The following is a 14,594-nucleotide window of genomic DNA, read 5'->3' as shown; positions in this document are numbered from 1 at the left end:
ATCTAACTTGAGCTTTCAGCAGTGTAGACTACGTTTAACTGAAGATAGCCATGATAACAGTGGCCAACTAATTAATGGAAAGCATGCAGCAAGATGCAATTTCTCAGCATTGTAATTAATGGACACATGTTAAATTGGTACTATACAATTCCAGACTAATGACTGAACTAGTATCCCCAGCACACCACATTATTATGCTGCATCTTGGCTATAGTGATATTAATTACAATAATCTTCAATACTTAAAACAAAATTAAGCATAGTCTAGCAATAACTTAATGGTTTTTGTATAACAGTTTTAAATTTATTGAAGTCACCTTGTTCAATAGAAAACTTTATTTCATTTTTGCATAAAATCAAGAAATATACCTACTCTGTAGTTGGCAAAGGTTCTTCTAAGAAGTAGGGGTCCTGAAGAGCCTGTTCAGATGTAATTCTCTTTGTTGGATCCATAGTCAGGAGCTTTTGTAGCTGAAACATATAGAACAGATGAAATCTAGAAATGAGCTCTGCACTAACTCCAGAGATTAGAGTTCATATTCCAGCACTGATTAAACAAAATTTAATGCTTTAATATTTAACACTTCAGTCTTGATCATTTTGACTGCAATCCTCAACCAGATTAGCAGCTGTTAAATTACATGAAACTGTTTCTAAGTATTACATGAAGAAATCCACAACTACAAGTACTATGTCAAAGTATACATTTGCTAAACCGCACCATTTTGGTTTGTATAGATGCCACCACATTGAACAGAACCATAGGTGCTCAAAAAGGGAAATTCCAGCTTCTTGGGCAGCAAAGTAAGGTGACTGCAAAACCACAACAGCACTGCCCATAAAGAAGTGAGAATTGTAAAACACAGTTTCAAAGACCTGCATGCTTTTGGGCGAATAAGGAAATCCACATCCATCAGTTCTATAAGGTTGCCATGCCTCTGTGTCATATCTTATTTTTCTTGATAAGCTAAAATGTTATTCTATAACTGTGTAGAAGAAACACAAAACATTTTGTGCAAAGGACAGCAGGTTTCTACTTTGGAGATAAGCCTAGGAAAAGATTAATAAAAAAATTAGGAAAAGATCCTTGAATAAAAGCCAAAGCTGGCAGTGTCCCTGCATGTGTGGCAACATTTCAATTCATTCCAACCCCAAGAAGAAAAGGTTGAAAACTGGAGTTAAAACCATTTTCATATGGAAAAATTCAATGACAGGAAACATGGAAAATTAGCCAGCACAATTATCTCATTAATAAAAAGGGATTGGGAAGCTACTGATGTTAAAATATGAAACAAAAACAAATTAGCTTAAATTGAAGAAAAAGTCTGAAAAGATAGCTTAGCATTTTGAACATTCTTTCTGCCAGAACTGATAACTAAAGGACAAACAGGAATCATTGTAGAGTGGAAGTAGATAAACTAAACACTTCTGTGCCTTTTTGAAGCGGGTATTTCTAGCCATATCCTGTTCAAAGTCCGAAGTCAATATATTATCGAAGAACACTGTGTGTGTGTGTGTGTGTGTGTGTGTGTGTGTGTGAGAGAGACCATATGTTACCATGAGATTCATTTTCTTTCAGGCGTTCACATTAGAAAATAAGAAATTCAATAGAATCAATGAAAAACTGCACACAGAGCCTGACAAACAACCAATGTGCAAAAGACAAACCATGCAAATGCAAAAAAGATAATAATAAATAAATAGATAGATAGATAAGATAATGAGGACATGAATTGTAGAACCCTTGAAAATGAGCCCATAGATTGTGGAATCAGTTCAGTTTTGAGGTGAGTGTAGTTATCCACGCTGGTTTAGGAGCCTGATGGCTGAAGGGGAATAAACGTTCCTGACATCATGGTGTGGGACCTAAGGCTCTTGTACCCCTCCTTCCTGATGGCAACAGCAAGAAGAGAGCATGACCTGCATGGTGGGGGCTCTTGATGATGAATGCTACTTTCTTGTGTCAGTGTTCCATGTAGAAGTACTCCGTGGTAGGGAGTGCTTTTCTTGCGCTGGACTATACTGTATCCACCACTTTTTGTAAGATTTTCCATTCTGGGCATTGGTGTTTCCATACCAGGTGATGATGCAATCAATCAGGATACTCTTCACCGTGCATCTATAGAAGTTCGTCCAAGTTTTAGATGACGTAAAAAAGCAAAGGTGCTGCTGTGCCTTCTTTGAAATGGCATTTATATGCTAGTTCAAGGATAGGTCCTCTGATATGATACCACTGAAGAATTTAAAGTTACTGACCCTCTCCAACTCTGATCCCCTGAAGAAGACTGGCTCATGGTCAATAATCAGTTCTTGGGTTTTGCTGATGTTGAGTGATAGGTTGTTGCTATGGCATCAATCAACCAGATTGTCAATCCCCCTCCTATAAGCCAAATCATCACCATTGTTGATTTGGCCAATGACAGTGATGTCATCAGCAAACTTAAACATGGCTATTGCCAATCTGTACTGATTGGGGTCTGCAAATGAAGAAATTGACAATCCATTTGAACAAGGAGGTATCGAGGCCTAAGTCTTGTAGCTTATTGGTTAGTTTAGAGGGGATGGTAGGGTTGAAAGCCGAGCTGTAGTCATTGAATACCATCCTGATATATGCATCTTCACTATTCAGATGTTCCAAAGCTGAGTGAAGAGCAAATGAAATGGCATCTGCTGTTGATCGCTTTTGATGGTAGGCAAATTGGAGGGAATCCAAGTCATTCCTCAGGAATGAGTTGACACGCTTCATGACCAGCATCTCAAAATACTTAATCACAGTGGATGTAAATGCTCCTGGTTGATAATCATTGGGGCAGGTTACCATATTCTTCTTGGGCATCAGAATGATTGAAGTCTGTTTGATGCACAAGGGCACCTCAGTGAAAGGTTAAAGACGTTACTGTTAATTGCACTATATTGTCCAGTTAACTCCATATCAATGAAATCTATTCAGCAAACTTTAGAGTATTTGTGGAAATATAATCATTTTTTACAATTCTGTGGGAGGGTCTTTGACTTGAAACATTATTGCTGCTTCTCCCCCCATAGACGCTGCCTAACTGTTGAGTATTTCTGGTAACTTTTTTTTAACTCAGCTAGATCTAGATTTGAGAATTTTGCTTATTTGTTACATAAACATCATTTACTAGATATATCTTATGCTAAAGGTGCAAGAGTGCTCATTTCTTCCGGAAAATCAAAATCTTAGATAGTTGCATATAATTCTGTAACACCAAGACAATTTTGCAACTAGCATAAAATCTGATATTGTTTGTACAGGCACCAACAGCTTACTTTGTTTTGTTTATTCATTTTTAAGGACATTACTGGCAAGGCATTTATTGTATATCCCTTAATATGCTTGAGAAGATGGTACTGAGCCAGTGCCTCGAAATGCTCCAGTTCATCTATAGAAGGTATTCCCTACTGGGTGAGGACTTTCTATGGTTTCATGTATCATTTATGAAAAAACAATAATGTACTTACAATTTTGAATTTTTTTTTGTCTTCAATGATATTTGGAGGGCATAATGTTCCCATGGCTCTGCCGCCATTCTTCTCAGTCTGAGAAGTTGATGGCTTCAAAGTGGGGAAAGAAGCTTTAGGATGTTTCTGAAAAGCATTTTCTATTTGGTATCATGGAGGAAGTAAATGCTCACAATTGTAGTCAGGATGCCAATTATGTGGACAGGTTTGCAAGTCCAAAACTCCCTGAAAGTGACAACATAAGTAGTTAAGATGGTAAAGAAGGTGCACAGCATGCTTAGTTTTATCAATCAGGGCAGTGGGTGTAAATATTAGGAGGTAATGCTCTAACTGAATAAAACTTTGGCTACATCACTTGTGGAGTATTGTGTGCAGTCTGGTCAACATGCTATGGGAAGGATGTGGAGTGTTGGAGAAGTGCACCAGGATGTTGCCTAAATTTAAGTGGTAAGTAGAGGCTGGACAAACTTGGATTGTTATCAGTGAGCAATACATACAAAATGCTGGAGGAACTCAGCAAGTTGGGCAGTATCTATGAAAATGAATAAACAGTAGACGTTTCAGGCCAAGACCCTTCTTCAGAACTACAAAGGAAGGGAGGAAACAAAAAAATAAAAAGCTGGGGAAAGGGTAAGGAAGACAGCTAGAAGGTGATAGGTGAAGCCAGGTAGGTAGGAAAGATAAAGGGCTGGAGGACAGGAGAGTGGACCATAGGAGAAAGGGGCAGAGGAAGGGACCCAAGAGAAAGTGATAGGCAGGTGAGAAGAAGAGGTAAGAGGCCAGTATCTTTACTGGAAGGACAAATCAATATTTATGCCATCAGGTTGGAGGCTACCTGAGAAGGTGTTGCTTCTCCACCCTGAGGGGAGCCTCATCATAGCACAAGAGGAAGCCATGGACCAAAATTTCAGAACAGGAATGGGATTTGAAGTTAAAATGTTTGGCCAGAAGCAAGTTCGTTTTTGGCAGATAGAGTGGAAGTGCTCGGCAAAGTGGATCCCCTCACCAATGCAGAGAGGGCCGCGTGGGGAACAATGGACACAATAGATGACCCCAGCAGATTCTCAAGTGAAGTGTGACTCACCTGAAAGGATTATTTGGGGCCCTGAATGGAGTTGAGGGAGAAGGTGAATAGACAGGTGTAGCACTTTGGCCACTTGCAGAGGTATCACAGTTATCACTGATGTGTTGGAGGCTGAAGGGCAGTCTGATTGAAGTACAGTGGATCCCAGTTAATTGGGACACATCAGGATCAGTACATCTTAACTTAATTGAGTGGCTGCCCCAATTAGCCGGTTTCATGGAAATAATTACAAGATATAAAAAAGACAAACTACTGTTTAACTGAGGAACAATTTATGTATTTAAATGAAATACAGAACAAATTAGAACGCTACAAACACCTCTACAGTACTATAAAACTACAGTACTATAATTCCTAATAGTTATCGAAGGAGGAATTCATCTGCTGTAAATGAACAAAATCAGCCCAGGCACCTAGTGCAGATAATACACTGCCTTCGTACAATGCTCCAAAACCTAATTTTCATTGTAACATTCAAGATGATTGTTGATGTCTTTGTAATTCCTAACTTATTGAAGTAGCGAAATCATCTCATTTTTACTCCCAGCTATTTCTGGTATCACCGAGCCTGAATGCTGGAAACTGCAGTGAGCAAAACCATTCTGAATTGTCTTACTGCTTATTTATTGCCAACTATCAGTGACAAAGATCACTGCTTTTTGAATACAAACACACACAAATGACGCTATTTAAAACCTCATCGCCCTAAGCATGGTGTAGTGACTAATGGCCAAACAAGTCCGTGTGACTGGCGCTTGTTAGAAACTGGATGGAATACAGCAGGCCAGGCAGCATCTATAAGGAGAAACACTGTTGACGTTTCGGGCCGAGACCCTTTGTTAGGACTAACTGAAAGGAAAGATAGTAAGAGGATTTGAAAGTGTGGGGGGGGGGGGGAATGCAAAATTATAGGAGAAGTCTGGAGGTGGAGGGGAGAAGTTGAGAGCTGGAAAAGTGATTGGCAAAAGGGATACAGAGCTGGAGAAGGATCATGGGACGGGAAAGGGGGAGGGTAGCACCAGAGGGAGATGGAGAACATGCAGAGTGATGGGCAGAAAGAGAAGAAAAAAAGAGGAGGAGGGGGGTAAACCTAAATATATCAGGGATGGGGTAAGAAGGGGAGGGGGGCATTAACAGAAGTTAGAGAAGTCAATGTACAAATGTTAGAGTTTAATGTTCTCCTATCATTTTGCATTTCCCCCTTCCCCCACTACTTTCAAATCTCTTAGTATCTCTCCTTTCAGTTAGTCCTGACAAAGGGTCTCGGCCCGAAACGTCGACAGTGCTTCTCCTTATAGATGCTGCCTGGCCTGCTGTGTTCCATCAGCATTTTGTGTGTATTATTTGAATTTCCAGCATCTGCAGATTTCCTCATGTTTACTTGTTAGAAACAGTTTGGCAACAGTCTCCTGCCCCAATTAAATGACATAGTGTCACAAATAAACAAATGAAATCGCGGCTATTTTCTTAATTTAATTTTTGTGCTTTAACAGTTGTCCCAATTAACGGCTGCCCCAACCTGACTACCCAGAATCCACTATACATAAAATTATGAGGGGCACAGGGAGGACAAATGGTCAGAGACCTTCTCCTGGAGTGGAAATATCAAATAATGTGAGAGGAGAAAAATTCGGTTTATTGTTGTCATTGTATTTATACGCTATGTATGCCTATGAAAATTAGCTTTTCGTAGCAGCACTACAGTACATTATTAAACAAATACGAACACAAGTCAGCACTAAGTTAACGCAAGTGATACATAATTTATATATGTGCAAAAAAACAACAAAATGAACATAATAATAGTACAAGATTGTGAGTTTAAAGGAGATTTACAAAGCATTTCTTTTTATACACAGACAGCGGTAGATGCCTGAAATTTGCTGCCGTGGGTGGTGATGGAAGCAGATACTATAGCAATCTTTAAAAGGCATTTAGACAGACAAATGAATAGATAGGGAACCGAGGGATATTGACCACACGGAGGTAGATGGGATTAGTTCGATTAGCACGACAGTGGACTCAGACACAGTCAGCAAAGGGCCTGTACTTTTGCCTTAGTCTTGTATGCCAATATGCATTTTTAAAGCTGTAATTGTCTGAGCAGCGAAAATATACTGCTACACTTCCTTGAGTTGTTCCTTGTATTTGGTGAAAAAGACTTTGGAGAGCAAGGCTAAATCACTTTCTGCAGAATATTTAACGTGGCTACACTTTTTATAAAACTAGATTTAAACTAAATTTGCAGGGGTTGGGAATCGAAGTGAAGAGGCAGAGGATGAGGCAGTTGGCGCACAAGCAGAGACAGCTTGTAGGGAGTTTGTGAGGAAGGAAAGACAGATGACAGAGCAAAGATGCACTCAGCCAGATGGTATGAGATGTGTCTATTTTAATACAAGGAGTATCATAAACAAAGCAGATGAACTTAAAGAGTGTGGATCAATACATGGAACTGTGACGCTGTGGCCATTACAGAGACTTGGATGTCTCAGGAGCAGAAATGGCTTCTGAGTGTGCCAGGCTTTAGATGTTTTAAAAAGGACAGGGACGGAGGCAAAAGAGGTGGGGGTGTGGCATTGATTATCAGGAATAATGTGACCATAATAAGATAAGCTTTTATCTGCAATTTGAGAAGGATAAGGGCAGATCGGAGGTGTCAGTGCTGCAGTTGAACAAAGGAGACTATGGAGCCATGAGGGGAGGAGCTGGCCAAAGTTAACTAGACGGATATCCTAGCAGAAAAGACAGTGGAACAGCAATGGCAGATATTCTTGGGAATAATGCACAAGGTGCAAAATCAGTTCATCCCGCAGAGAAGGAAGGATTCAAAGGGGGGAAAGGGGCCACAGTGGTTGACAAAGGAAGTCAGAGATTGAAGTATGACAGAGCTAAGGTGAGTGGGAGGACAGATGATTGGGAAATTTTTAAGGAACAACAGAACTTAACTAAAAAGGCAATACGGGGAGAAAAAATGAGATACGAACGCAAGCTAGCCAGGAATATAAAGGAGGATAGCAAAAGCTTTTTTAGGTATGTGAAGAGAAAGAAGATAGTTAAGAACAATGTTGGGCCCTTGAAGAATGAATTGGGTGAAATTGTTATGGGAAACAGAGAAATGGCAGAAGAATTTAATAAGTACTTTAGATCTGTCTTCACTAGGGAAGACACAAGCAATCTCCCAGATGTATGGATGGGCCAAGGACATAGGGTAACAGAGGAAATGAAACAGATTGACATTAGGAAGGAAACGGTGATGAGTAGACTGATGGGACTGAAGGCTGACAAATCCCCAGGTCCAGATGGTCTGCATCCTAGGGTACTAAAGGAGGTGGCCCTGGAAATTGCAGATGCATTGGTAATCATTTTCCAATGTTCCTTAGATTCAGGATCAGTTCCTGAGGATTGGAGAATGGCTAATGTTATCCCACTTTTTAAGAAAGGAGGGAGGGAGAAAACAGAGAACTATCATCCTGTCAGCCCAACGTCAGAAGTGGGGAAGATGCTAGAGTCCATTATTAAAGTTGAAACAGCGGCATATCTAGATAGCAGTGATGGATTGGGCCGAGCCAGCATGGATTTACCAAGGGCAAATCATGCTTGACTAATCTATTGGAGTTTTTCGAGGATGTAACCAGGAAGTTAGACAAGGGAGATCCAGTGGATGTAGTGTACCTCAATTTTCAGAAGGCATTTGATAAGGTCCTATATATATATATTATATATCACATAGGTCCCACATAGGAGATTGGTGGATAAAATCAGAGCTCATGGCATTGTGGGGGGGGAAGATATTGACATGGATAGAAAACTGGTTGGCAGATAGAAAGCAAAGGGTAACGGTGAATGGGTGTTTCTCGGAATGGCAGGTGGTGACTTGTGGGGTGCCACAGGGCTTGGTTTTGGGACCACAGCTGTTTACGATTTACATCAACAATTTAGATGAAGGCATTGAGAATAACATCAGCAAGTTTGCTGATGATACTAAGCTGGGTGGCAGTGTGACATGTGATGAGGATGTTAAGAGAATTCAGGGTGACTTGGATAGGCTGAGTGAGTGGGCAGATACTTGGCAGATGACGTTTAATGTGAATAAGTATGAGGCTATCCACTTTGGGAGTAAGAACAGGAAGGCAGATTATTATCTGAATGGTGTAGAGTTAGGTAAGGGAAAAATACAAAGAGATCCAGGAGTCATTGTTCATCAGTCACTGAAGGTGAATGAGCAAGTGCAGCAGGCAGTGAAGAAGGCTAATGGAATGTTGGCCTTTATTACAAAGGGAATTGAGTACAAGAGCAAGGAAATCCTTTTGTATTTGTACAGGGCCCTGGTGAGACCACACCTGGAGTATTGTGTACAGTTTTGGTCTCCAGGGTTAAGGAAGGACATCCTGGCTGTAGAGGAAGTGTAGCATAGATTCACAAGGTTAATTCCTGGGATGTCCGGACTGTCTTACGCAGAAAGGTTTGAGAGACTGGGCTTGTACACACTGGAATTAAGGAGATTGAGAGGGGATCTGATTGCAACATATAAGATTATTAAGGTATTGGACAAGATAGAGGCAGGAAATATGTTCCAGATACTGGGAGAGTCCAGTACCAGAGGGCATGGTTTGAGAATAAGGGGTAGGTCATTTAGGACAGAGTTAAGCAAAAACTTCTTCTCCCAGAGAGTTGTGGGGGTCTGGAATGCACTGCCTCGGAAGGCAGTGGAGGCCAATTCTCTGGATGCTTTCAAGAAGGAGCTAGATAGGTATCTTATGGATAAGGGAATCAAGGGATATGGGGACAAGGCAGGAACCGGGTATCGATAGTAGATGATCAGCCATGATCTCAGAATGGCGGTGTAGGCTTGAAGGGCCGATTGGTCGACCTATTGCCTATTGTCAGTTGCTGAAAAGGAGGAAGTCATGGAGTGATTATCTACTGAGTCAGTGTGGGTGGAAATCAGAAACAGAAAGGGGGCAATAACTCTACTGGGTGTTTTTTATAGACCACCCAATAGTAACAGGGACATTGAGGAGCAGATAGGGAGGTAGTTTCTTGAATTGCGCAGTAATAATATGGTCATTGTGATAGGTGATTTTAACTTTCATAATATTGACTGGCATCTCCTTAGAGAAAAGGGTTTGGATGGGGTGGAGTTTGTTAGGTGTGTTCAGGAAGGTAATATGTAGATAAGCCAACTAGAGGTGAGGCTGTACTTGATCTGGTACTGGGGAATGAACCTAGTCAGGTGTCAGATCTCTCAGTGGGACAGCATTTTGGAGGTAGTGATCACAACTCTAATCTCCTTTACCATTGCTATGGAGAGGGATAAGAGCAGACAATTTGGGAAAACATTTAATTGGGGTATGGGGAAATATGAAGCTATTGGGCAGGAGTTTGGGAGCATAAATTGGGAGCAGATGTTCTCAGGGAAAAGCATGGTAAAAATGTGGCAAATGTTCAGGGAACCTTTGTGTGGCATTCTGTGTTGATATATTCTATTGAGGCAGGGAAAGGATGGTAGGGTAAAAAGAACCATGGTGTACAAAGGATGTGGAGAATCTAGTTCAGAAGAAAAGAAAAACTTACCAAAAGTTCAAGAATCTAGGTACTGATAAAGTTCTAGAAAATTATACGGTTGTCAGGAAGGAGCTGAAGAATGAAAATAGGAGAGCTAGAATGGGCCATGAGATGGCCTTGTCATGCAGGATTAAGGAAAACCTCAAGGCATTCTGCAAGAGGATGAGCCGTGTGAGAATAGGACCAATAGGGCCAATCAGGTGTGATAGTGGAAACGTATGCATGGAGTTGGAGGAGGTAGCGGAGGTACTTAATGAATACTTTCTTCAGTATTCACCAGGGAAAAGGACTTTGGTAGTTGTGTGGATGACTTACAGTAGACTGAAACGATTGAGCAAATAGACATTAACAAAGAGGATGTGCTGGAGCTTTTGAAAAGCATTAAGTTAGATAAGTCGCCAGGACCAGATGAGATATATCCAGGCTACTGTGGGAAGCAAAGGAGGAGATTGATGAGCCTCTGGAAATGACTTTTGCATCATCAATAGGGACAGATGAAGTACTGGAGGATTGGAGTGTTTCAAATGTTGTTCCCTTGTTCAAGAAAGGGAGTAGAGATAACCCAGGAAATTATAGACCAGTGAGTCTTACTTCAGTGGTGGGCAAGTTGTTGGAGAAGATCCTGAGAGGCAGGATTTATGAGCATTTGGAGAGATATAATCTGATTAGGGATAGTCAGCGTGGCTGTGTCAAGGGCAGGTTGTGCCTTATACAAGCCTGATTGAATTATTTCAGAATACGTCTAACAAAACATATTGATGAAGGTTGAGCAGTGGATGTAGAGCATGTATGGATTTCAATAAGGCATTTGCAGAGAAGATTTATGAGGACATTGCCTGGATTGGAGAGCATGCCTTATGAGAATAGGTTGAGTGAACTTGGACTTTTCTCCTTAGAATGACAGAGAATGAGAGGTGACCTGATAGAGGTGTATAAGATGATGAGAGGCATTGATCGTGAGGATAGTCAGAGGCTTTTTCCCAGGGCGGAAATGGGAACATTGTTTTAAGGTGCTTGCAAGTTGCTCCAGAGATGTCAGGGGTAAGTTTTTTCACACAGAGGGTGATGGGTGCGTGGGATGCACTGCCAGTGACAGTGTTGGAGGTGGATACAATAGTGTCTTTTAAGAGATTCTTAGATAGGTACATGGGACTTAGCAGACTGACAGTGTAGAACTTTGGGTAGTAATGCCAAGTGAAAGTGGTTAGACATTGTAGGTTGAAGGGGGTTATCTTATGAGACATGCCCTTTTCTCTCTATTACCATCAATTAGGAGGTACAGAAGCCTGAAGGCACACACTCAGCGATTCAGGAACAGCTTCTTCCCCCTTGCCATCCAATTCCTAAATGGATTTTGAAGCTTTGGACACTCCCTCACTTTTTTAATATACGGTATTTCTGTTTTTGCACAATTTTTAATCATCTATTCAATATTCAAAATTGATTTACTTGTTTATCTATTATGTTTTATTTTACTTATTATTTTTTCCTCACTCTATTAGATTATGTATTGCATTGAACTGCTGCTGCTAAGTTAACAAATTTCACATCACATGCTGGTGATAATAAACCTGATTCTGAAGTGGGACTAAATTCTCTGGAATTTAAAGATGATTCTTAATAAAGTATTTCTAAATGGGATTTTCAGGGTTGATGTCATGAGGATATTTTTAGGGCTGAATCAGGTATCCCATTTAAGATGGAGATAATCAGGAATTTCTTCTCTCCAAGCACTGTAAACCTTTGGAATTATCTACCTCTAAGGGTGGTAATTAAGTAGTTACAGTAGAGAGACAGGCTTTTGGACTACAGGGGAATTAAGATTTTTGAGATCGAGTAGGAAAGCAGATTTATGCTATTATTGAAAGACAAAGGAGGTTCGAAGGTCTACATGTCCTTATCCTCTTCCTTTACTTGAAGGTTCTGGGAAACTGGTACAGAAGAGGATTAATGCCTGTGCAGATCAACCATAACCATACTGAATGGCAGGAAAGGCGGTAAGGGCCTGGTCCCATTGTGCTCTTGTAAAATACAAAGAAATTTCTTTCACTTGAAGGCTAGTTGGAATCTGGAACTGTTAGCTAAGTAGGTGGCAGTGGAAGATACTTAAGAAGTATCTAAATGATCACTTGTAAAGCTAAGGCATAGAAAGCTATGGGTAACGTACTGGTAAATTTCATTGGAATATATGGATAGCTGAAGGTTGGCAAAGACATGGTGGGACAGAGGGACTGCTTTTGTGCTGTGTGACACTATAGTACCTAGTTTCATACCAGCAGAAATATGGTACCTAGTTTCAGAGCAGCAGCCTCCTAAGATGGCAAGAAACTTCAGAGAGTTGTGGACGCAGCTCAGCACATCATGAAACCAGACTCCATTCTATGGACTCTGCATACCCGTCTAACTGCCTCAGCAATACAGCACATAATCAAAAAATTCACCCACCATGCTCTCTCACTGAGCTGAAGATATGAAAATCTGAAAGCATATACCACCAGGCTCAAGAACAGTATCTATCCCACTGTTATAAGACATTGAATGGTTCCCTGGTATGATAAGATGGACTCTTGACTTCACAACCTACCTCATGGTGGCTACGCACCTTATTGTCTGCCAGGATGTACTTTCTCTGTAACACTTTATACTGCATTCTGTTATTGTTTTCCCAAGTACTACCTCAAGGTACTAATGTGATGAAATTATCTGTATGGATGGCATGCAAAACAGTTTTTCACTGTACCTCGGTACATGTGATAATAATAAACCAATTTACCAAATTTAAAAGTGGATTTCTTTCTTTAATAAAGTATTTTTACCTAAATATTTCGGGTGCTCCAAACACTTGGAATTCTTTCTTTAACCAGAATCATTAGGATATTAAGCTACCAAAATGCTAAGTACCTCCCTCAATTCTAGTTACACTCTTTGAAGACGTAGAAGGGACTTCACTTTATATATAACCCATCACATCCCTGACTTGGAAGGGTGTAACAGGACAGTACAGGGAGATCCTAATTCTGTAGCTAATCTGTGCAAGGAAGTTGTAACAAAACAGTTTACAAGCAGCTTTACTCCTGGGAGACTGGATCTGTTGCATCAGGAGTGACTAGAGCAGTCTACTCTAGAGTCTCAGCCAGTAAAAGCAACCATTGATATTGATGAACATTCAAAATATTTAGAAAACTTGACTGCACAGATGAAGGGCTACAGTTGCAAACACGTATACCAGTTGGATGAAAGTAAAGAGAAACTTCTTCACTTAGTGGAAAGTGATCTTTGGAGCTGTCTAGCCTGGATGGCAATGAAGGATTAGTCTTTAACAGAATTCAAAACACAGATCAACAGATTGCCTCTATTCTGCCTTTCAAAATGGCAGCCAATTTCATGTGAAGCCAAGGATGGATTTGTGTGGGCCAGTTTATCTGGTGATAGCCAAATTTTATTTCACTAAGCACACTGGTAATTGTCAACTAGGTGAGATTATACTGTTAATAATTAAATAATCCAGAAATTTCAGGAGTTTTTGAGACATAAGAATAAGAAGATATTGCTTCTGGTAGCATTGGCTATTAAAAGCATTTTTGTTAATAAATTAAAACATCACCAAAATGGCTCCTAATTCTGAGTAGGAAACTACCATGTCACAAACTGAAAGAATTATATTAGAAAAACTGAAACTGAAAAACTGAAAAAAGAAAGACCATTTACAACCCCACTCCATTAAAATGGACTCTTTTTCAAATAAGAAATAACTACCTAAACAGTGCACATGTACTCCTTCACATAATCAAGGGTTTTTAATTTAATTGAAGCTTAGAATATTCAAGTAGGACATGACTGCAGGGACAGAAAATCAGGTAGAATCTGGAATTGTCAGGCTTTTGCCTTTAGAGTAAAATAAAAAAAAAATCTTGCTGGAGCTTCCTGGTGGCAGGACAAAGACAGGTGGAATAATTTTGTCCTTCTTATGGTACTATGGAATAAGGTAAACGAGTGGATGTCATTGCTTTCAGAAATCCCAGCTGTTTCTCCTTCCATTACCCTGAGTCATTTAGCCACCAGCAATCCTGGCAATTGGTCATGGAGAGTTTGAATTAGAGCCCAGGAATGTATTAAGCCTATAGACATTTACAGGTAATCTCAATTAAATTATCCCTCCTGTAAAGGAAGTGACTTCCATTCCTGTAATTTTAGTTGGCCATGCTGGCTTCTTCACTTCTACTAACTTTCCAACACTCCTCTTCTCTCCTTCCCTACAAAGAACAGGAAATACCAGATGCTCAAGTAGTATTATCAATGTCCTACCTGGGGTTTATTACAATTTACTTCAGGCTGTGCTGATCCCATTAATCTTTTGGGGTCAGGTTCATACTTTCATTCTGCCATGATAGTTGAGGAATCATATTTCCCTGATCTGCGTACACTCTTTCATACCCTTATATAAGTGAAACATCAAATAGAG

General features: G+C 40.2%; 1 protein-coding gene across 4 annotated transcripts in view; it reads right to left on the bottom strand.

Annotated features, from left to right (window-relative positions):
• cdk19 (cyclin dependent kinase 19) overlaps positions 1-14,594 on the bottom strand; it is a 214,740-nt gene that overhangs the window by 53,407 nt on the left and 146,739 nt on the right. For all 4 annotated transcript variants that reach the window (XR_009514474.1, XR_009514475.1, XM_059982939.1 and 1 more), the window contains exon 10: positions 374-471. Coding sequence is in view for 2 of the 4 variants with exons in the window: in XM_059982939.1 (XP_059838922.1) it covers positions 374-471 (98 nt within the window). In the remaining 2 variants the exon portion in view is untranslated. The remainder of the gene's footprint in view (positions 1-373; positions 472-14,594) is intronic.

The sequence above is a fragment of the Hypanus sabinus genome, chromosome 10 (assembly GCF_030144855.1).
Source record: "Hypanus sabinus isolate sHypSab1 chromosome 10, sHypSab1.hap1, whole genome shotgun sequence".
Lineage (NCBI taxonomy): Eukaryota > Metazoa > Chordata > Chondrichthyes > Myliobatiformes > Dasyatidae > Hypanus > Hypanus sabinus.
The sequence above is the reverse complement of the archived record's forward strand: the minus strand, read 5'-3'. Positions and strand labels throughout refer to the sequence as shown.